This window comes from Rattus norvegicus, chromosome 12, assembly GCF_036323735.1.
Source record: "Rattus norvegicus strain BN/NHsdMcwi chromosome 12, GRCr8, whole genome shotgun sequence".
Lineage (NCBI taxonomy): Eukaryota > Metazoa > Chordata > Mammalia > Rodentia > Muridae > Rattus > Rattus norvegicus.
In genome coordinates this window covers 27920536-27944355 of record NC_086030.1, presented here as the reverse complement: position 1 = coordinate 27944355, position 23820 = coordinate 27920536, and the positions used below count along the sequence as shown (strand labels likewise).

Genomic DNA, 23820 nt, shown 5'->3' with positions numbered 1-23820 from the left:
ACCATTCACTTCTTTCTGGAACATCATATCTACCTGGGTGATGCCCTGCTTCCCACCATGATGATAATGGACTGAACCCCGTTAACTGTAAGCCAGCCCCGATTCAATGTCCTTTACAAGAGTTGCCTTGGTCGTGACGTTTCTTCACAGCAATGAAACCCTAACTAAGACAGACGCTGGCACTAGATTATTGCTATGATAGACCTGACTATGTTTTTGTTTGGAGGAATGTGGATTTGGTGGGGACTTTGGATTATGAAAGCAGTGGATTACTTTAAGTGGGGCTTAATGAGCTGTCCTCGTAGAAACATGGAAGACGGTGGTACTGAGGGAGATTTGAACAGTGTGGGCCTGGCTCAAGAGGTTTCAGAAGAAGAGAACTTTAATGTGTGGCCTAGAGGATGTTCTTGTGATGATTTGATAAAGAATGTAGCTGGTTTTTGTCCTTGTCTGAATATCTGCGTGAGGCCAAGGTGAAGAGATTCAGATTAACTGCATCGACACAAGAAACCTCAAAAAGCCTGGTCTACACTTTGTCCTGTGGTTGACTCTTTTTTTTTTTTTTTTTTGGTTCTTTTTTTTTTTTTTTTTTTTTTGGAGCTGGGGACCGAACCCAGGGCCTTGCGCTTCCTAGGCAAGCGCTCTGCCACTGAGCTAAATCCCCAACCCCCTGTGGTTGACTCTTATGAGGAAGATTTTTTTGATCAAGCATAGCAAGGTTAAAGAGGAAAAATATAAAATGTATGGTTTAAAATAAAATATATATAAAATATAAAATATAAAGTTTAAAGGGGCACCAGGAAGCGGAATGTAGCTAAGCCCTGTGTTCAAGGATATTAAATAGAATTGAGGGAGTGGTAACTTCAGGCAAGAACCCACCCAGCTAAGCTTTATTGATACCTTTGCAGTTGAGCAAGGGACAGTTATATCACGTTAGGGGTTATTATAACCTGGTTATTGTTTTCATTTGGAGATATGCGTCTGTGTCAAATTGACAAGGGATGGATTGTGACCGCTCTTCTCCATTGCCAATGTGACTACATGTGGAATGAACTGTAGTTCAGAACTTATAAAGATCTTGTGAAAAGGGAAAAAAAAAAAAAAAAAAAAAAAGCTTAGGGCCAGGCATGGTACACATGCCTTTAATCCCAGCGCTGAGACAGAGTCATGCAGATCTCTGAGTTCAAGGTCAGTCTACAGAGCAAGTTCCAGGACAGACAACCTTAGGCATCGAAGGAGTTGGAAAACAGAAAGCTGGTGATAATGTAATAGAACAAGGGGGCCATGTCCCAACCCCAGCAAGCAGCTTCACCCATGTGGCTCTGTTTTGTTTTGTTTTGTTTTAAGATGTATTCATTTATTATATATAAGTACACTGTAGCTGTCTTCAGATACACCAGAAGAGGGCATCAGATCTCTTTACAGATGGTTGTGAGCCACCATGTGGTTGCTGGGAATTGAACTCAGGACCTCCGGAAGAGCAGTCGGGGCTCTTAACCACTGAGCCATCTCTCCAGCCCGTGGCTCTGGTTTTAGAGTCACAAATAGAGAGGACTACTGGGACAATTAATGCTGGTTAGCCTAAGAAATTTAGTGGTGATTAAGAAGAGACCAGCATCACCGAGGTGAAATCTTCTGGGCAGTGTTTTCTGAAAGCACAAAGAAGCCGTGTCCCACAGAAAGACAAGGTTGCACATCACACTGCAGCTGTACTTGGTAATGTGTAAGAGTCACCCAGATGGTACTGGTTTTAAAGGCATGAAGGGGTCATGAAGAGCAGCAGAGGCTTGGCCCTCTGAGAGGCCAGGGAAGGTCAAGGGTGAAGGTGCAGCCTCAGTTGTAATTGACAGCCCAGGATAGAAGGGTCATGCAAAGAAGCTGAGACTTGGCACCAGGAAGAGAACTCATGACACACTATTGGCGAAGTCTTTTTGCAATGGAAGACGCTCCCCCCACCCTCTACCCCCTGCCACCCACACACACACACTGGGAATCCCAGTACCATGGGATGACCACCAAGAATAGCAACAACAATGGAGTAGAGCCAACCAGAGCCCACAGTGCTACAGAGGGTAGAGCTGGAGAAGCGATGCCAGCCCTTTGGAGGAGCCCAGAAGATCATGTGTGCGTCCCAGACATTGGAATAAGAAGCTGTACACTTGAAGTCGCCTTGGAAATCTCAAGACGTTAGAGATGCCAGAGCCATGGGATATCTGCAGAGGAAAGCTGCTAACGGGCAATGGAACCAGTCTAAGTGAAAGCAGGTTTTTTTTTTTTTTTTTTGCAGTCAACAAAAATGAAAGGAGCTGGAGATCTGAAGTGCGCTTCGACATCAGACACAGACGTGCAGAGTTTGGACTTTGCCCAGCTGGTTTCCTGACTTACTTTGGTCCACTATTTCCTCACTATGACATCTGGAATGGTAATGTATATCTTGCTGATGTTGAAAGCATGTGGTCTGCTTTTTGATTTGGATTTTATAGGGGATTACAGAGGGTTTTACAGGGGATTGCACACATCTCAGAAGAGACTTTGAACCTTTAAACATTGCTGAGATTGTGATAGACTATGGAGATTTTTGAAGTTGGACTAAATGTTTTTATACTATGCTATGGTTTGGTACGGCCCACCCCCATAGAATTAATGTGTTTGGACAAGCATATGGGGTCAGGGATTGGAATGTAGGTGGACTCTGAGGTGTCCTAGTGCTCGTGCTCTGCCCAGGGTGGAAGCCAGTCTCTGCCTGCACGCTGCCATGTTTCCTGCCACGATAATGAACCAAACCTCTGAACCTGGAAGCCAGCCCCCAACTCAATGTTGTCCTTTAGAAGACTTGCCTCGTTTCCGGTGTCTCTTCACAGCAATGAAACCCTACGATACTCACTATGTAATGGCAGATGACCTTGGACTCCTGACCCTCTTACCTCTACTTCCCCAAAGTGCTGGGATGACAGACGAGCCATCCTGTGTGACAATATCAACTCTACTCATCATCATTTGTCCCTGACCCTACAAAGCCTTATGTGTGACACTGACACACTGATCCCTTGGGAAAATTTTAGTCAGCTCTTGACTCAGATCATACTGCATGACTGGTCTGTACTCTCGCTTCCTCCATCAGACCCAAAGCTTTTCGTAAAGGATTCCCTCAGGGTGTCTCCAGCTTTCTGCCTTCTGGCTGGCGATGGGGTGTGACAGGTTTGCTTGTCTTTTGTTTTTGAGAGACGGGTCTAGCTATGTGGCCCTTGCAGGCCTGGAATCTGACAGGGTGGCCTCAAACTCAGAGGTCCACCTGCCTCTCCCTCATAAGAGCTGAGGAGAAGGCATGCACCACCACGTGTTTTAATTATCAACTTGACATTATCTAAAATCACCTGGGAAGAGTCTCAAAGAGAGATTTAGATTAGGAGAGCCTGTGTGCATGTCTGTAGGAAGACTGTCTGGGTACACTAAGATGGGGAGGCCCAGTCCACTGTGGGCGGCATTATTCCCTAGTCTGGAGATTCTAAATTGTCTACGAATAGAGAAAGCAAGTGAAGGACTGGCAATGCATGACTGAATTCACCGATATTGGCTCTTGACTGTGGATGTAATGTGAGTAGCTGTTTCAAATTCCTGTTGACTTGACCTCCCTACAGTGATGGATTGTGACCTAGGACCGTGAGCCAAACAACCTCTATCTCCCTTAATGGGCTTTTGTCAAGGTATTTTTAACACAGCAGAAGGAAATGAAACCAGGACAAGGCTTACTCACCTCCTGAGCTTAAACCGAATTCGGTGACTATGCTCCAAAATGGCCATGAGTGCCTTGGGGTCATATTCTGCTGGTCTCCGGAAGGCCAGGCCCTCGGGCAGCCCCTGCACCGCCAGTAGCCCCGGCTCCCTGAGCAGCCTCTCATAGGGCAAAGGTACCACGGTGGCCCTGCCCATAGCCTCACCTGTCAGAGAGTGAACAGTGAGGCTCAGTACTGGCTGGGGCTTGGCTAGGCACACTGGGAGCCAGGCAATGTGAGGTGACTCCCCTTTGGAGGTGGGCTCTGGGTCCCCTGTTTCTGCAGGCACACCCGCTATAGAATGAACAACACCAGCCTATAGATACGTCCCACTGGCTTATCTTTTGGGAAGACAGCTATGGTTCCAGAATAACCAGGAGGCTGAACACAGGTGGAGAGATGGTAAGATGTGGCTGTCCAAGAAAGATGACCGGATACACTCATGATGGGGAATTGGGGGCTGGAAAGGGACTAGAATGGGGAAAGTCATGTCTTGGGGTTCTGCTTGGCTCTGGGGAGGGGGTGGGGGGGAATGAGGAAGTACCCACAGTGCAGGAGCTGAGCAGAAGTGAGCAGGGCTAGGCTTGAGGCTGGGTAGGGGAAGGGCAGGGCAAACATGGGTAAGGCACTGCCGGGCAGGGGTAAACTGGGTTTGGGTAGGCTGAGTGGAGCAGGGCATAACTGAAGGAGAGGGGATTGGGGTGGATAGGACTACACAGGGCAGGGTCGGACTAAAGTGGGTAGAGCAAAGTTAGGCAGGGCAAGGCTGGGTTGGGCGGACAGAGCAAGTGAAGTTGGATTAGAAATATGGCTGGGTTGAGGCAGGTTGAGCAAAGGTGGGCGGGACACAGCTGAGGGGGGTGGGGATGAGGGTGGGAGGGTGGGTGGGCCTAAGCACTGTAGGGTGTGGCTGGGTGAGGCACAGCTGGACAGGTGGGTGAGGCGACGCTGTGTACGGATAGGTCGCGGTGGCGCTAGGCCGATCTAGGCTGAGGTGGGCAAGGCTGTAGGGCCGAACTAGGTATGGCATGGATAGACAGGAATAGGCTGATTTGGCTGGAGCTGGGTGTGGCGGGGCTGGTCTGAGGCAGGTGGGGCTAACGTGGATTTGGCAGGGAAGGCCTGGGCTGAAAAGGATGAATAGCCCTGAGCGGAAGTGGGCAGGGCAGAGCTGGGGTGGGAGGAGCTAAATCAGTTCGGGCGGGACTGAGACCGGCAGAGCAGGTGGGGCTAGAACGGAAGTATGGCTGGTGAAGCTGGGCCAAGGTGGGTACGGTTACGCTAAAAGGGCCTAGGGTGCCTTCATAGGGCAAGGCTGGGCTGACCTGGATGTCGTGGGACTGGGCTAGAAGGAAGGGCTGGGCAGGGACGGGCAGGATGGAGTGGAGTTGGATTGAGCTGGGTAGAATGAGGGCGGGGCTGAGGTGGGTGGGGCCAGACAGAGTTAAGGTAGGTGGGGCTAAATAGGGTAGAGAGTGACTAGGCTGAAGTGGGTGGAGCTAAGCAGAGTGGTGTGTGAGGTGGGTAAGGTTTCTGTGGCTGAGCTGATGGGTAGGGTTCGAATAAGATGGGTGGGCAGAGCTGGATGGGACTGAAGTAGACAGGCGTGGGTAGGCTGGTCTCCCACCCACCCGTTTCCGGAATGGAATGAGGAAGGATCTTACTATAAAGAACATCAAACACTTCCTCTACCATCTTCTGCAGCAGGTACACATCCGAGCACTGCTCCAGAGAGGACCGCGGGATGCTCCGGCCACCACCTTCGCAGCGCTGCACCTTTTTAGGGTGTCCTGCTTCTGGATCGTTCCACAGGGGTCCCCCTGTGCGACAAGAGCACATGGGCCGTAGGTGTGTGTCAAGCAGGTACACATCCAAGCACCTTAAATAGTTAGCCTTAAACCTGCCACAATCTCAAAGGGACAGTCTAGAACGAATTAGCGACATCAGTGTTTCTCAATCTGTGGGTCCCAACCCTTCCTCCCCTTTGAGCACTGGTGGATAGGTTCACAGGGATGCCCTCAGACCATCAGAAAGCGACACGATTCACAACAATGGCAAAATTACAGTTCTGGAGCAGCCTAGTAATTTTACAGTTGGAGGTCAACCTTCCCAGCCCATCATGGGCAGCACCATTCTCTAGGAAATGGGACTCTAAGCTATGTGAAAAGGAGGAAGGTTAGATGGGAGCCAACAGTCTCCCTGCTCTTGACTGTGGATGTGATGTGACGAGTTGCCTGAACTTCTCTGAAACAGTAAGACTGCAACTAGGAATCATCAGACAAACCCTATCCACACCCTCCAGTTTCCCAGGGGGTTTTGTCATTTGGGGAGATATTTATGAAATATTGGGTTTGTTTGTTTTTTTAAGGCAGGGTCTCTATGTAGACTGGGGCAGTGCTGGGATTAAAGGTGTCCTTGAAGCTACATCAGAACAGGATGAGCAGAGAATGAACAAGATGAAGGGCCCTTCCAGCTTGGTGCTAGCTCTCCTTGGAGACCTTCCAAGCTTGAAATAAAATATCTGAATTCTGAATGCTATAAATAGTGACTTTCTGGCTGTGGAAAATAAAGTACACTGTCCCCAGGGAGGCTTGGGGTGGGAGGCTACAGGACCCTGCCACACGCACTACGTGAGCCCAGCCTCAGAGACTACAGTCTGGGGAGCATCTCTATGATCCAGCTATGTACATGCAGTGCTGGACTAGTCTGGGATGGCTAATCCTAGGGATAAGGCTCAGGAAACCATGAAAACTACCAACAAAACCATCAACAGCTAGTGCCTGGTTGTCCACAGGGACCCCCGGCATCCCTCCACCCCACCCCACAATCTATCTCCTTGACTTTGAAGAAGCGAGGATCAGAGAACTGGAGTCTTGGCCTTGAACTATGCACACTGTGGGGCTATCCCTGTTTGCTGTGGTGATATGAATAAGAATAAACCCACAAGCTCTTCTATTTGAATGCTCGTCACTAGAGACTAGCGATGTTTGAGATGATTAGGAGGGGTGGCCTTGTGGGAGGAAGTGTGTCACTGGGGGTGGACTCTGAGGTCTCAGATGCTCATGCCAAACCCTGACTCTCTCTCTTCCTGCTGCCTACGGATCGTGATGTAGAGCTCTCAGCCACCTCTCCAGCACCGTGTCTATGTGCCAGGATGACAATGGACTGAACCTCTGAACCTTTAAGTCAGCTCAAATGAAATGTTTTCCTTATAAGAATTGCCTTGGTCACGTTGTGTCTTCGCACAGAAACAGAAACCCTGACAAAGACAGTCGTCAAATTGAGTAAATCTGGAATTAACTAAAACCCAAATGACAGGGCACATCTGCGAAGAAGTTTGTCCTTTCGTATTTATTTTATGGATGTGATTACACCAGACACACCAGAAGTAGGACATCGGATCCCATTACAGATGGTTGTGAACCACCCTGTGTTTGCTGGGAATTGAACTCAGGACCTCTGGAAGAGCAGTCAGTGCTCTTAACAGCTCAGCCATCTCTCCAGCCTGAGGGATTTTTTTTGTTTTTCTTAATTAAATCATTTGAAGTGGGAAAACTCGCACTTCTGATCTTTGAGGTGGAAATATAAACCTTTAATCCAGATCTTTTGAGGTGGGCAGATCCACCCTTTAATCTGGGCCACACCTTCAGCTGGCAGCTGATGTCAAGGACTTGGAAGAAGAAATCTAGCTGGCTCTCTGCCTGCTTGCTCCAGGGCTTGCTAGCAAGCCCATTCGTTCGGTGATATCAGAGCCCATTTCTTCCAGACTCCAGTGTACACTGAAGACCCACTGAGCCCTCCAGCCTTCTGTTAGTTTCTCACGCTGCATATCATGGGGGACATTTTCATGACCTTCTGGGAAAGGTAATGAGGTTTGAGGCCAATAGCCCAGCATGAAGTGCTGTTCAGTTCTGGGGATGGGACCCAGGGCCATCTACTGCTGGGCTACCATACTGGGCAGGCACTCTATGTCTGAGGGCCACCCTGACTCAGAGCTGTTCATACCTACAGCCCATGTATACTGAGCATTTCCGGGCCAAAACAAACAACGACACGTCACCCCACAAGGTTGATGTGAGCTAACAAGGGCAATACACTCACACATGCTAAATATCTTAGCTGAACAACTGTGTCTGGTCCCCATCCTCAAATATACTCAGTCGTAAGGTAGAACTGGGGCTGGGAATGTGGCCTGTTTGGCAGAATGCTTGCCTAGCAAGCATGCGTTCCTGAGTTCCACCTCAGTACCACATACAGCAGAATGGGTGGTGAGTGTTGTCCTCTCCTGGGAAAGTGGAGCCAAGAGGACCAGGAGTTCAAGGCCAGCCTGGGTTACAGGAGAAACTGACTTAAAACATAGGAGGTTGGGGATTTAGCTCAGTGGTAGAGCGCTTGCCTAGGAAGCGCAAGGCCCTGGGTTCGGTCCCCAGCTCCAAGAAAAAAAAAAAAAAAACATAAAGGGGTCAGCGAGACGGTTCAGCGGGTAAAGAAGCTTGCGACCAAGCTTGAAGACCTGAGTACAATTCCTAGTGGTGGAAAAGAAAACTGACTGTAGCAAGTCTCCTGATGTCTACATTCATGCCCCAGCATGTGCCTGCCTATATAAACAGAATATAACTTCAAAACAAAACAAAGAAAAAAGGACAATAATCAAAAGTAAGTGGACCAACAGCTGAGGGTTTAGTTCAGTACCAGTGCACTTGCTTCATAGGCATAAGGGTCCAGGTTCGATCCTCAGCACCATTGAAAAATAGAGTAGAATTGGGTGACTGTGCTAGGCCTCAGTGTTCCCATCAAAAAATGGGCGCATAGAGGTTGGTAGTTATGAGGCTCAGTGACAGGAGCTGCTGGACAGTTTTAACAAGTTCCCTTTGGAACAACCATGTGTCTTTAGGCTGGATTAAGCAGGGGGGACAGGGATGGGCCAGGACCCCTGTCCTTTAGAAAGAACAGGACCCTGGTCATGGAGAACATAGGGTACTCACGGCAGAACCTGAGGAAGTCTGACTGTAGCTCCTTCCGAGTATTCAAAAACACCCTTCCCTTCTCGGTGCCCATCACGAAGACGCTCTCATTGTGTACCGCCACGCAGGCCACCTCTGTGTTCAGCTTGGAGAGCGCTGAGCACTGTGGGGGAGGGGTGGATGTGTGAGCTAAATCAGACCAGCCTGGAACCCAGCCTAGCAGTATCTGTCTGTAATCCAGCACTTGGGAGGCTAAGACAGGAGGATTAAGCATCTGAAGCCAGCGCTAGCTACAGAGACAAGATGCACCTTCTAGACCACTCTGGTCCCTTTGCACTGGGACACAGAGTAGTGACTGCCTTCGACAAACTGTACAAATGCACCATGGCATTCTCAACACTATGGCAGCAGAACTTCAAATATCCTGGTTACAGGAAAAGAATCTCTATAAGCAGTGCTGTGGAGATGGCTCAGTGGATAAATTGCTTGCCTTCCAAGCACAAAGACCTGAGTTCGATTCCCAGCATTCACGTGAAAGTGCTGGGCATGAGTGTGAGGTTGGGGGCTGTTAGCGGGCAAAGCACTTGCAGCGAAGCGTAATGACAGGGTCTCTAGCACCTATATAAATGCTGGGCAGCTGGGGCAGTGCTCCTTCGTCCCATCAGCTGATGTGTAAGCAGGAGACCCTGTGAGCAAGCTGGCTAAAGGGTTGTCCAGTTGGCAAGGGCTGGGTTCGAGGGCAACCTCTGCCTCAATATAGAAGATAGCGACACTGGCTTCCACATGCAGCATGATCAAGGAGTCACTGGCCTTCCAAGCATAGAGAGCCTCCTTTCTAGATTGTTGTTGCTGGGTGCTGCCAAAGGTGCAAACACACATAACACATGCACGCACGCACGCACGCACACAAACATGTAGTACACACACACACACACACACACATGATACAAGCACATGGAACACACACCACACACATAATACACATGCACACAAACACATGTAATACACACAGGTGCAAGCACATGTAACACACCACACGCAAACACACGTGCAAACACGTAATACACGCACAGATGCAAGCACATGTAACACACACCACATACACACACATGTAGTACACACACATGCTACATATGCACACACACACAAATACATGTAATACACACACAGGTGCAAGCACATGTAACACACGTAATAAGCACACACATAATATACACACAAACACATGTAATATACACGGGTGCAAGCACATGTAACACACACCACACAAACACACATGTGCAAACACATGTAATACACACACACACGTGCAAACACATCTGTCATGTGTGTACCAGCCAGGTGTGGTGGCACACACTTGCAATCCCAGCACCAGGGAGGCTGACACAGGAGAATCCATGGGGCTTTCTATTTGATGAGTTCAAACCAGAGATCCTGTCTCAAAACTAAAACAAGGTGATCTCACCTTATCTCAGAAGCTAAGCAGGGCTGGGCCCGGTTAGTACTGGAGACACCCAGGAAGTATTAGGTGCTGTAGGCTTAGCTGGCTCACATCTGTAATCTCAGCATTCAGGGAGACTGAGGCAGGAGGATTGCCATGAGTTTGTGGCCAGCCTGGGCTACACAGTGAGTTTCGGATAAGCCTGAACTATAGAGCAAGGTCCTGTCCCAAACAAGGGGAATGGCACCTGAAGAGTTAAACCTGAAGTGGATCTGTGGCCTCTACATGAATGCAACACACCCCACCATCACCCGCGCCTACACACACACACACACACACACACACACACACACACACACACAGAACTCAGTGGCTACACCAAACTGGCTTACTTGTGTGGCCCCAAGTTATAACCAAGACTACAGTATGTAAATCCCTCGAAAGCAAAATCCTGTCAGTAAACCCAGTGGCACACACTTGGCACTTTATGAATCCTGGCCTTGAGCTGGCGAGATGGTCCAGTGGTTAGATCCAGGTTCAATTCCCAGTACCCACATGGCAGCTCACAACCGTCTAAAGCAATGCTCTGGTCAATTCAACACCCTCACAGACATAACACGGGCAAACACTAGTTAGTATACATAAAATATAAGGAAATAAATGAATAAATGAATGAATGCTGGTTTTGAGCCATCACACGTCTTTAATCCCAGCTCTTGGCAGAGGCAGGTGGATCTCTTGAGTTCCAGGCCAGCCTGGTCTACAAAGTGAGGTCAGCCATGGCTACACAGAGAAACCCTGTCTCAAAAAAAAACAAAGAATTGCCATAAATAAACCAGTCTTCGTGCCAATTACCATTTTAAGACGTTCTGTGCTGTGTGATCCTAGGACACGCTCTTCAACCTCTCCGGGCCATAATCTCACCTCTTATGCCAGTCTTAAGAAAACAGCAGTGCCTGGGGCGAACCGCTGAGAGTTTCAGGATGGCCTTACTGTGAGAGACTGACTCCAAATGACAAAATCCAGAGAGTGCAAAATATTGCTGTTGGCGTGGTCCATTAGTGCACATGGCAGTCACACCCACCACCACTGACAGGCTGGTGATGTTCAGGATACACGTGGTTCAGAACCATCTAGAAAGGAGGCTCTCTCTGCTTGGGAGACCAGTAACTCTGTACTTGATCGCGCTGTGTGACCTCCTCAAATACTAAAGAACGCCAGGCGGATCCACTCTTCTGTTTTCCCTTGCTTAGGTGTGAACAGGCAGGAGTGGTGCCAGGGTTCGAACCTAGAGCCTACTTCATGCTAAACACTCTCTTCATCAATGAGTTTAGCCTTGTCCTTTTAGGGTTTCACTTTGTAGCTCAGGCTGGTCTTGAACTCAAGATTTCCTATTGCAACCTCTTGACTGTGATTCCAGGTGTAAATGTATGTAAATTCATGCATATCCTGGTGTCTACATACATGTGCATGTGTGTGGAAGCCAGAAGATTGCTTTGGCAATTGTCCCTCAATTCCTTTATGTGAAAGGTAAGGTCACCTATGGACGTGAGCTTGCTAGACAGGCCTCCTTTACACTGGGATTACAAGTGTGGGCCACCAAGTCTGACTTTTTTATCTGGACAGAACCTCTCCCATCTTGCCCTTGGGCCCTCTTCCCACCTGGCCAGATACTCACCATGGAGTCTAAGGCAGACACCAGACTGTTGATGAGCTCGTCCTTGCGGGCAAAGGTGGAGTTCCAGCGCTCAGACCCACAGCCGTTGGTGGGGATGTCACAATGCTTCCCCAGCAAGGCCATGGTCACCTAGAGAGAACAGAGAGGACACAGTGGGTAGTAGACACGTGGTACAATTGGGTAGGCAGACTTGGCTCCCAGGGTCACCTGGACTTCACAAGTGGAAGAGAATGCCAGCTGGCCTTCCAGCCCATTATTCAAGGGCCTCAAAGGTATGGCAGAGATTTGAACTTCCACAGGCCATGAGACAGCAGCTACTGCAGAAACATGCATTTATCTAAGTGAATAATGTATACGTATTTCCTCCTATTTGAATGAAACATTCTCAGAGACCTTAAACATTCCCTCCTAGAGGGAGGTTCCTGAGACTCAAAGACAAAGCAACTTACACAACTCAGGAAGCTCAGGAAACTCATGAGGCTCAGGAAGCTTACAAGACCCAGGAAACTCAGAAGCTCTCAAAGCTCTGGAAGCTCAGAGAGTCTTAAGAGTCACAAGACCCCTCCCAAAGATTATAAATGCAGAGCAATTTCATGTAAGAGAATGGGCAGGGATACGGGACACTTCTGTAGAGCTGTCTGCAGCTCATACAGAGTTCCAGAGATGCAACTTTTTGTGAGTGACATCAACCATGATGACATAGGCTTTTTGGTAATGCAGCTGCCTTTGAGTCACTGCCATTACAAGTAACCCCTCACCCATTGTGGTGGTTTGAATGAGAATAGTCTCCACAGGCTCATATGTTTGAATGCTTTATCCCCAGTTGGAGAACTGTTTGAGAAGGATTAGGGGGTGTGGTCTTATAGGAGTGGGTGTGGCTTACTACAGGAAGTGTGTCACTGGGGGTGGGCTTTGATGCTTTAAAAGCCCATGCCAGGCTGTATGTCTCTCTCTGCCTTCTACCCATAGATATGGATATATATAAAGCTCTCACCTACTTTCCCAGTGCCATGCCTTTCTGTTTCCTGCCAATGCTGACCATGGACTAACTAACCCTCTAAACTACAAAAAAACCTTCTCTTAAATGGGTTTGTTTTCCTATACGTCGTCTTGGCCACGGTTTCTCCTCACAGCAATATAACAGTTACTATCTTAACTGTTCCGCGCTCTCATAAATAACCATTCACCAAACTAGTCTCCAATAGAATTCTTTCTTCCATCTATCGTTGGTGCCTTCCTGGGGTAGACATTTGGTCCTGTCTTGCCACAAAAAAGGCAAACAACAGCAACACAGCTAAGGGTTGTGTTCCAAGGAACAGAACCCAGAGATTCGATCCATCACCAAAGTGGGCCCAGCCCATTGTGGGTGGTGCCATCCCTGGGCTGGTGGTCCTGGGTTCTACAACAGAGCAAGCTAAGCAAGCCAGGGGAAGCAAGCCAGTAAGAAACATCCCTCCATGGCCTCTGTATCAGCTCCTGCTTCCTGACCTGCCTGAGTTCCAGTCCTGACTTCCTGTGGTGATCAACAGCCATGTGGAAGTGTGAGCTGAAGAAACTCTTTCCTTCCCCAACCTGCTTCTTGGTCCTGATGCTTGTGCAGGATTAGAAGACTAAGACAACCATGATACTAGTCTTCACTGCCTGAAGCCCAATACCAGGATGGGTCCTAACTGCCAGTGTTTTCCACAAACGCCCGTCACAGCCCTCTCCCGCTCACACCCTTCACGGCACCTACTGTACACGTGCTTTGAACAAGGCCTTAATTTCTAGCTCCGGCTGCTTGAACTCTGGATATTCCTTTCTCCGCCTGTCAAGAACTGAGATTACCAGCTTGTGTCCACATCCTTATAGCCAATCCTGTGGGAAAGGCACCTGACTGCCTCACCCACAGCTTAGCTGGGCATTGTCGCCCCCCTCCCCTCACATCAGCTCAGTACACGCCTCTGGGCTTGGTCACAAGCTCCCAGATCAAGGTCACGGCTGAAGCCTGAGTCTACTTCCTGGATGGGGCCATGGACTTGGAGCAGGTGCAGATGGGGCACAGGCTACTTCCTCAAACTAGGGATTCCCCAGGAAAGGACTTTGTACTGACGTACTGAGGCTTCTCACAGTTCCTCCTCGGAAGGCTTCTTTGGCTTGCACAAGTCTAAATCCAAAGACAAGGTTGCTGGTCGCTGGTAGCTGGCTCGAGGCTGTTCTTCCAGGGCTATCCCAAGAGACGGGAGTGAGGTGGTCCCTACTTGCTGCCCAAGAAAGCACCAGTCCCTCACTAGCCTAAGTCAAAGGAGGCCACGGACAAAGACAGGATATGCTCTGGGCTTATTCCCCAGAGCCCTCTCAGGCCCCTGGCTGGGTGTGTCACCCAGCCATAGAGCTGTAGATTCCACACCCTGTTTGCCACCTGTCTGCCACCTGTCAGCAAGGATTCTAGACACTCACTGGGTGGGGCAGCAAACAGCCAGGTGGCAGGGCCTCTAGGCTGGCAGCCTAAAAAAGCACCAAGCCGAGGATGTCTACTGACACTACAACTAACGCCCAGACTGTAAACTCTGCAAGGGCCAAACTGCCTCTATCCACCATGGCTGACCCTCGGGGCCCAACTCATTGTCCGCAACTCATTGTGTGCAACGGGTCAAGCACGGAATCCCAGTCATCCTGGGAAACTCCAGACAGCAGCAGGTGCCGTAAGGTACCATACGGGGGTAAGACGATGAGGCCTCAGCAAAAAACACCACATCATTAAATCAGAAAAGGGGAGCAGCTCTGGGCCGGGCACTGGCTCTGTAAATGTTTTTGTATTTCCTCAGAGGAAGGGATGAGATGAGACCTACTCCCAATCTCAGAGTGCTCTTTCCCTGTTCTAACTACACCTAGGCCATGGCCTGGAAGCTTCTAACCTCCGTACAATCTAATCTTCCAAGTTGATTCAATTCAGCTTCTCTTGGCTTCTGACTGAACTGCCCTGATTGGCCATATACTTTTGGCAATCCACTCTAATCCTCTGGCTCCTTCTCTTTCTCTGGCTTGTTCTGTCTTTACCTGTGTCTGGCTTGGTCTCCCAGACACCCTTCCCAGTAAAACTGCCACACACACACACCCTTCTCCACCTTGCTACCTTAAGTAGCCTCTCTTTCCCATGTTGTGCATGAGTGGGGCGTGTCCTATCTCTCAGACCTTTCCCTGATTCGTTACTTTGTCTGCCTCTCAATTAGACATTACTTTCAAACATGGCTGCTTCATTCTACAAACTAACCTTACGCTTATTGTTAGGGGTTAAAGGTGCATACTAAAGGTGTGTCTGTATTCCAGCCAGATCTTACTGTAATCCAGGGCGTGTGTGCATTCCGGTCAGATCATATAGGTCTTCGGATGTGATCCCTTGCCAAAGTTGCTAGTAACCAAATTGCTAGATTAAAGTCCCTCTACAGGCTCAGATCTGCGCTTTGGACTACAGGAAGAAACTGGTTTTATGGGCAGTAAAATGGCACTTGCTTAGGATGGGCGTTTGATCTCCAGGGCCCACACCGTAGGAGAGAACTGACTCCTGCAAGTTGTCCTCTAACTGCATACACACATCAAAACAAATAAGTAAAAATGTGAGAAAAATAAATAAGTGGTTTTGCCAGGACCCACTGGCCCTCCCTGTTAACTCAGATGGCCAAGGCAGGATATACAAGTTCAAAGACAGCCTGGGCTACAGAGTCAATTCAAGTCATCCTGAGAAACTTAGTGAAATCCCATCTCTACCACCACCACCAACAACAAAAAGATTTAAAAAGAGAACTGTGTATATGGCCCAAGCATAGACCACATGCCTAGAATCCTCCAGTGAGGGGCTGGGGGCGTGGCTCAGTGGTAGAACCCCTGCTAGAATTCCCCCAGTGAGGGGCTGGGGGTGTGGCTCAGTGGTAGAGCCCCTGCCTAGAATCCCCCAGGGAGGGGCTGGGGGCGTGGCTCTACATTAGAGTATCTTCCGGAAAGTTCCCGAATTCCATCCCTAGCATCACAAAAATAAATCAATACATCAATAAGTAAGTCAAGCCAGGTGCACACACCTATAATTCCAAGCATTTGGGAGGTAGAGGCACAGTGATTGGGAATTCAAAGACATCATAGACTACACGGTGAGTGTGAGGCCAGCCTGCCTATGAGACCCTGTCTCATAACAAATCACAAGGGAAATAAAAAGCAGCTGGGTGTAACGGTACACGTCTTTAATCCCAGCACTCGGGAGGCAAGTGGTACATATCTCTTATCAGTTTGGGGCCAATGTGGTCTATCTAACAAGTTCCAGGCCAGCCAGGGCTCCACAATAAAAGTAACTCAAAAAAGAAAGAAAACTCTGTATGGTTAAGAGACAGTGAGTATACGTCAGACCACTGAAGGATACCAGAGAGGGACCATGGTCAGGATGCTCTGAAAACAGAGACTGCTGGTGGCTTTGCCCTGGCCTTTCTGTGGCCCTAGGTCACCCCTGATGGGGTGCTGGTGGTTGTGGGGGGTCTGCTGGATAACTGTACTCACTCACAGCCAAGACATCCACTAGCCTGGGAGTCTGCAGCTTCCGATACAGCCCAGCCATACTCGATGGCTGCTAACGACTCCTCTGAGCCCTTGGGCCAGGCCCAGCCTCCCAGCTGCCCAGACCCAAATCAAATCAGGGCCAGGCAAGCAGCGGTAGCTGGCACTCTTGACCTCCAGCTCATTCCAGACTGCCTGGACTCCTCCTGGCCAAGGTCCTAATCTACTTAGGAGAGAACCAGGGACTCCGATCCGCGGACCGGGGAGACAGAAGGGAGCTGGGCTGTGGGGCCAGCCAAATCTAGCTAGCTCAGACTACAGGACCCTCCTAGGTCCAGGATAGGCCAGGCGAGGTACGTGGGAAATTGCATGCTTTAGGCAGGAGCCGAGGGAAACCTCAGGCCCAGAGAGGTTAGGAGCACAAATGTAAGGGGGGCAGGCAGGATGGCTTAGTGACGGCACCTGCCACCGAGTGCGCCAAGTTTGACCCATGGCATTTGCATGATAGGGGACAACCAACTCCTTAAAACTGACCTCTGATCTGCACATGCATCAACCATGGCATGAACACACACACACACACACACACACACATACACACGCGCGCGCGCGCAGAACAATAATTTTTAAAAATTGATTTTTAATCAATAAATAAGCCAGGTAAAGTAAAAACTGTTTTGTTTTGTTTTTTTTTACTTGGTATTAAGAGATGAAAAACCGGAAGCATGGTAAGCAAATTAAGGGCCCAGAGGACAGGAGGGGAGGGGAAGGGATGAAAAAGAAAGAGAAGAGAGGGGAAGGGATAGGAAGGGAGAGGAGAAGAGGGAAGGGGATAGGAAGGGAGAAAAAGAGAGGGAAGGGGATAGGAAGGGAGAGGAGGAGAGGGAAGGGCAGGGCAGGGGAGGAGACCAGACCAGTAGGTGAGAAGCCCCAGCCCAAAACAAGTATAGTAGCCACCAGAAGGGATGTGAAAGTCCAGTGTGGTGACTTATGATTATAATTCTAGCCCTCGGAAGGTTGAGGCACGGAGACTGTGAGGTACAGGTAGCCCTGGCTACACAGTGAGAGTGGATCTCAAGACACAAGGACAGGACAAGTAAGATGGCTTCCTTGTTGATATACCCGCCTGACACCAAGACTGACGATCTTGAGTTCCGTGCCCAGGACTCAACATGGCGGAAAGAGAGAACTGACTCCCGCACGTGGTCCTCTGACCTCCACACACGTGCAGCAACAGTGCAAACAGCAGTGTGTACATGTGTGTACACACACAGAATATTAAAAAAAAGTATCAAAGAAATCCAACACCCTTATTACCAAGGCAGGCGCTGTGGGAGCTGGGCTCACCTGCCCTCTCTCTTCTGCACTGGTCTCCAGGCCTAAGGGAGCCACCTGTTGCTTCTCCATTCACTCCCTCAGGCACGCACTTGTTGGGCCAGCCTCACCCTAACAACCCCATCTTCCGTTTTATTTTACTATGGGTTTGTCTTCTGTCTGTTTGTTTTTCCAGACAGGTTTCTCGGTGTAGCCCTGGCTGTTCTGGAACTCGCTCTGACGACCAGACCGGCCTTGAACTTATAGAAACCTGCCTGCCTTTGCCTCCTGTGTGTACCCAGCTACTATGGGCTTTCTCCTTGTGACATAGTCAGCAAGCCCAGGATGACCCTGAACTCCTGATCTTTCTGCCTCCGCCTTCCAGGAACTAAGCCCTGCTGTCCTACTTTCTCTACAGAATCAATTGTGATCTGAAATGACCTGTTTGCATGCTTCCGGGTGGATTTCTTGAACTCCTTGAAGCCAATAGCTGTGTCACCGATGTTGACTGAATTCCCACAAGAGAGGTAAGCGCTGCTCACCTTTTCCTGGGTATTCAACACTTAAGGAACTAACAATGACTCAAGTTCAAGTGGGAGTCAGCGGTTCACAGCCCACGGGCAGAGTGGCGTTGCCTGGAGCTCCAGATAAAAGGTACAACTTGGACGGCTAGAGAGATGGTTCAGGGCTTATGGGGGCTTCCCGCTTTCACAGAAGACTCTCATATCCAACAGCTGACAACTGCCTGTAACTTCAGCTCCAGGACATCTGACACCCATCCTCTGGCCTTCCAGGGAATCACCACACATGTGGCACTGACACAGATACATATATGGAAGGATTTTTAATAAGTTGAGAGACCATTACAGAAAACCACAGCTGGTCCAAATGCAGGGATACAATGATCCTGGGGTGGTCAACTGCAACAGATACAGGTCCAACATAACTCCTGCCCCTAGGGCTCAGGACACGTGGCGGAAGAAGGTTGTAAGAGGCGGGACCATGGAGGTGAGGTCACATCTCCTAGAACTGACAGGGAGGCCAGGCCCATGCTCCCTGAATGATTCGATGCCTAAACCAGACGACTCAACCAATGACGCCACACAAGCAACGACCCCACACAAGCAATGATCCCACACAAGCAATGACCCCAGACATGCCATCTAGAAAGAGGAGAATCTCACCAACCTCCATCCTAGCCAAAGAACTACAGGAATTAATGACTGCTGAGAGGGAGAAAACTAGTCTGTCCCAAGGATGAGGTTCTCATCCAATACTAAGGGGTCAGCCCTGACATCATACACACACACACACACACACACACACACACACACACACACACACACACGTAAATGGACTTAGCGGGTTGCATGCATATCTTTATATGTTTGTGTGTGTGCATGTATGTATGTATGCATGTATGTGTGTATGTATGCATGTGTATGTGTGTGCATGTATGTATGTATGCGTATGTATGTATGTACATGTATGTGTGTAGGCATGTGTATGTGTGTGTATGTATGTATGTATGTATGTATGTAACAATAATAAAAGAAAAATAGCCACGGATTGTATTTATGTGTTTACACATGTATGTAACAATAACAATCACGAATTTGAAAGGAAGTAAACCAGGGACCCGAAGATGACATGAGAGGGGTTGAAAGAAAAGAGGAGAAAAAAATGATGTTAATACATCTTAAAAAATATTTTGGGGTTGGGGATTTAGCTCAGTGGTAGAGTGCTTGCCTAGCAAGCGCAAGGCCCTGGGTTCTGTCCCCAGCTCTGAAAAAAAAAAATATTTTAAAGGTGGTAGGGAGAGCTGGAGAGATGGCTCAGTGGTTAAGAGCGCTGACTGCTCTTCCAGAGGTCCTGAGTTCAATTCCCAGCAACCACATGGTGGCTCACAACCATCTGTAATGAGATCTGATGCCCTCTTCTGGTGTGTCTGAGGAGAGCGACAGTGTGCTCGATATATGAAATAAATAAAAACAAAAACCTTCGAGCTTTGGAAGCAGGTGGTAGTGGTAATAAACCTGTACCAACAGCACTGCAAAGGCTGAGGAGGACTGCCAAGAGTCCAAGGTCATCCTTGAGTCAGAACTAAAATTTTAAAAAAAGTAGAGATGTGGCTCGTCAGTAGCTTTCCCAACATGCATGAAGCTCTGGGTTCGAACCCAAGCCTACATACGCTGGGCATGGTAGAGCATACCTATAATCCCAGCACCTGAGAGGAAAAGGCAGGAGGAAGTTCATGGCCACCCGTAGCCACATAGCAACCAGAAGGGCTGGGCAGACGGCTCAGTAGGTAACACCACAAGCACAAGGAGCTGAGTTCAAATCCCCAGTGCCTACCTAAAAGGTTGAGTGTGACTTTGCTTGCTCTGACGCCAGTATTAGGACATTAACACGGATCCCAAGCACTCACTGGCCAGCAAGCCTAGCCAAAATAACTGCTTTCAGTTCTGTGAGAGACTCTGTGTCCAAGAGAGCAATGGAGAAAGACACGTGATGTCCTGCTGGGCTTCTGCACGTGGGTCTGGGCAGGTTAGCGAGCACACACACACACACACACACACACACACACACACACACACACCCCAAATAAATAAACGTGGCACAATGAAAATACAAAGTGCATCCCAACTGGAAGAGAACAAGGAAGACTAGTGATTGCAGAGCTCAGGGGCAGAGCCAGAGCTGAGGACACCCAAGGGGCCCGAGGCCAAGACAGTCAACGCCAAGGAAGCACAGCCTTGGCAGATGGCCCCAGAGCTCACACTGCTCGGTCTGCCCTGGCCAGCAGAAGGGAGGGAGGGAGAGAGAGGCAATCTCAGAGTCCACCACTCTTTCCCAAGTTCTGGATCAACTAAGCCCGAGTACGTGTCTCTAGACACTAGTCCTGTTTGTAAGCCAGGCATGGTGACACTCAACTCTTAATCCCAGCACCCAGGAGGAAGAAGCAGACAGATCTCTGTGAGTTCGAGTCCAGCTTGCGCTGCATGTCCAGTTCTAGGACAGTCAGGGTTACATGGAGAGACTCTGTCTCAAAAAGCAAACAAAGGGTTTTTTTTTTTTTTTTTGTTTTTGTTTTTTTGATACTGTTCATGTAGCCCAGATTGGCCTATAACACTATATATCTAAGTACTACTATGCTGCTATAACTCATATCAAGCCTTGATCTTGGATTCCTGATTCTCTGCCTCCTCTTCCAGAGCTCTGAGATTATAGACCTGTTACACCTTGATTTATGTGCTGCTGGGAATAAAACCCAGGGCTTCCCGAGTTTAACCAATTTAACTACAGCAATTTGTTACTGTTTTGTTCTGTTCTGTTTTGTTTTGCTTTGCTTTGCTTTGAGACAGGGCTTCCTATGTAGCCCTGGTTGTCCTGGAACTCACTCTGGGATTAAAGGCATCTGTCACTTTTTTTTTTTTTTTTTTTTGAAACAAGGTTTCTTCCTGTAGCCCTGGCTGTCCCGAAAAGACTCTGTAGATCAGGCTGGCCTCAAACTCAGAGATCTGCCTGCCTCTGCCTTCCCAGTGCTGGGATCAAAGGCCTGCGCCACCACCACCCCATATGCCATATTTTTACAAGGACATCTGACACTGGACAGGTAGTTTGAAGATGGTCAAAGCCAAATAACTCACGCCTTTCATCACAGTGCTGGGGCAGGAAGGGGCTCTGTGATCTTGAGGCCAGCCTGGTCTACACAGTGAGTTCCAGGCCACCTAGAACTACACAGTTGAGACTCTTTCTTGGAGGAAAAAAAAGGGGGGGGGGGGCCTTGAAGAACTGAATGACATGGTGTTGTGACGTAGCAAAATTTTGTCTCCCCAAAAACTTGTGAGTTGAAGGCTTGGTCCCTAGCTGAGGATGCCACAGCTAAAAGGGTTAGGAAGAAGTGGAGCTTAGTTGGTGGAAGTGGGTCACTGGAGCCTGGGCTTTGATGGACGAACCTTTCCTTTCCCCCTCCCTCCCCTCTCCCCCTCTCTTCTCTGTTTCCTCCCCCTACTCCTCCATCCCCAGGATGCCCACACCTCCCACTCCCAGGACCCTAATGCTCTGACCACGGAATGTGAGACCTTAGAAACTGTGGGTCAAAATAAACCTTCCCTCCTCTTAAACAGTTCCTCTGGGTATTCTGCCACAGTGTCAAACAACTGATTAACACACATGGCCCCGGGTCAAGGCATGCCAACGCCAACAAAGGTCAGAGGCAAGGAGTGATTCTCCCTAACCCATCAGAGGGAGCTGGGCTCTGTCTCCACAAAGGTGACAGTACAGACTCTCTTGTCTCAGGGTGCCTTCTTTATATAGGTTGAGCCTCCCTAATCTGGAAATGTGATATTCAGAATGCCGTAGAGTCTAATGCTGACCGATATGATGCCACAAGAGGGAAATCTATCCTGACCCCTTGCAGCAGCCCTGTGGGTAAAGAGTCATCCAAAAGTGCCTTCAAGATGGACACGATGACACACATTATCTTAGCACTCAGAAGGTAGAGGCTTGAGGCTCACCCTAAGCTCGAAGCCAGCATGGTCTACAGCATGAGTTCTAGACCCTCCATAGCTATAGAATGAGATTCTGGCTCCGAATAAACAAGCAAACAGGTAAAAAAAAAAAATTGCTAGGCACGGGTGGGCTTGATCCAGCATTTTGGAGGTAGAGGCTGGACAGTTGGGAGTTCAAGGGCAGCTTGGGCTATATAAGGTTTGACTCAAAAATATCTACCAACAACCGGTGACTCATCTGGGTATGGTGGCATACTTCTATAAGCATAGCACTCAGGGGGATCAAGAGTTCAAAGCCAGGGGCGTGGGCAGATGGCTCGGTGGGAAATTGCGGGCTGTGAAAATCTAACACCCGAGTGTGGATTCCCAGCATCTACAGAAAACCCAGGTCTGTCAGCCCAGTTCTGCGAGGCTCGCTGGCCAGCCAGACTGGCAAAAAAACAGCAGGCTCCAAGTTCAGTGAGAGACCCTGTCTCGAAGACAAGGAAGAGAAGCATCTGGGGTAGACATCCCGACATGAACCTCTGGACTCTGCACGCACCTACACAGGCGTGGAGATGCGCGCGCGTGCGCACACCCAAACGCAAACACCGCAGTTCAAATCCAGCCATACATACATAGCATGACCAAGGCCAGCACAGACTACACAAGACCCTGTCTAAGAAACACCAAAAATAAGAAAAAATAAACAAATAAAATAAAGCAATGGAAAACCCAATTACCAGCCAGCAAGATGGCTCAGCAGGTAGAGACTGGCACCGTGTGTCCCAACCTGAGCTCAGTCCTTGGGACCCACATGACAGAAGGCAGGAAGCACTTCCTGCAGTCTGTCCACGGCACATGCCTGCCCCCTCCTCACCCAGTAAACACGTAATAAGGGAAAAAAGGTGTTTTTAAATCATGGGGCTGGAGAGAAAGCTCAGTGATTAAGAGCAGTTACTGCATTCCAAAGGACCCTAGTTCAGTTCCCAGGACCAACCCTGGGTGGCTCACCACCTATTCTATTCTATTCTATTCTATTCTATTCTATTCTATTCTATTCTATTCTATTCTATTCTATTCTAGCTTCGATAGCCCCTGGCCTACCAAAGCCCCTACTTTCACATGCGCTTACCCACACATACGTACATGCATGATCAGAAATAATAAAAATAAATATTTTTTTAAATCAAATTACCTTCAGGCTACGTGCATAAGGTAGAGTTGCACCAGGAACGGATTTCTTGTTCAGACTTGAGTCCCGTCCCCAAGGTATTTTGTGATTAAACACGAATATCCCAAAGTCCAAGGGAATCCCAAATCTGAGATGCTTATGGTCTCAAGGCTTGAGCCTCTTGCTGCAGCCTCAGGACCATCCTGACAGACTTCTACATTGTTCAGCAGGCCCACCCCCTTGTCCTCAGGCTCCGGGACAGACACACAAGGCCTCCTAGAGGCTCAGAACTCCACAAATCACAGGTCTGCTACTAAATCCCTTAATTCCTTGCCCACTAGAAACCCCACAAGAGCCACTGGAGAGATCGAGATTCTTCTGAACCCGGGAAAGGTTCTCTGACTCAGTATCACTGTCCTGTGGACCAGAGGAGCAGGTGGTGGAACCAAGGCGGGGAAGAAA

The 23820-nt window shown here is 49.0% G+C and overlaps 1 protein-coding gene across 29 annotated transcripts in view; it reads right to left on the bottom strand.

Annotated features, from left to right (window-relative positions):
- Positions 1 to 23820, bottom strand: part of Gtf2ird1 (GTF2I repeat domain containing 1) — a 106913-nt gene that overhangs the window by 53151 nt on the left and 29942 nt on the right. For 27 of the 29 annotated variants that reach the window (XM_039089074.2, XM_063271050.1, XM_063271053.1 and 24 more), the window contains 4 exon segments: positions 11857 to 11985; positions 8759 to 8900; positions 5438 to 5593; positions 3755 to 3938 (listed from right to left, as the gene is read on the bottom strand). In XM_039089074.2, the coding sequence (XP_038945002.1) occupies positions 3755 to 3938; positions 5438 to 5593; positions 8759 to 8900; positions 11857 to 11979 (605 nt within the window). In that variant the 5' untranslated portion in view covers positions 11980 to 11985. 29 annotated transcript variants of the gene reach the window in all.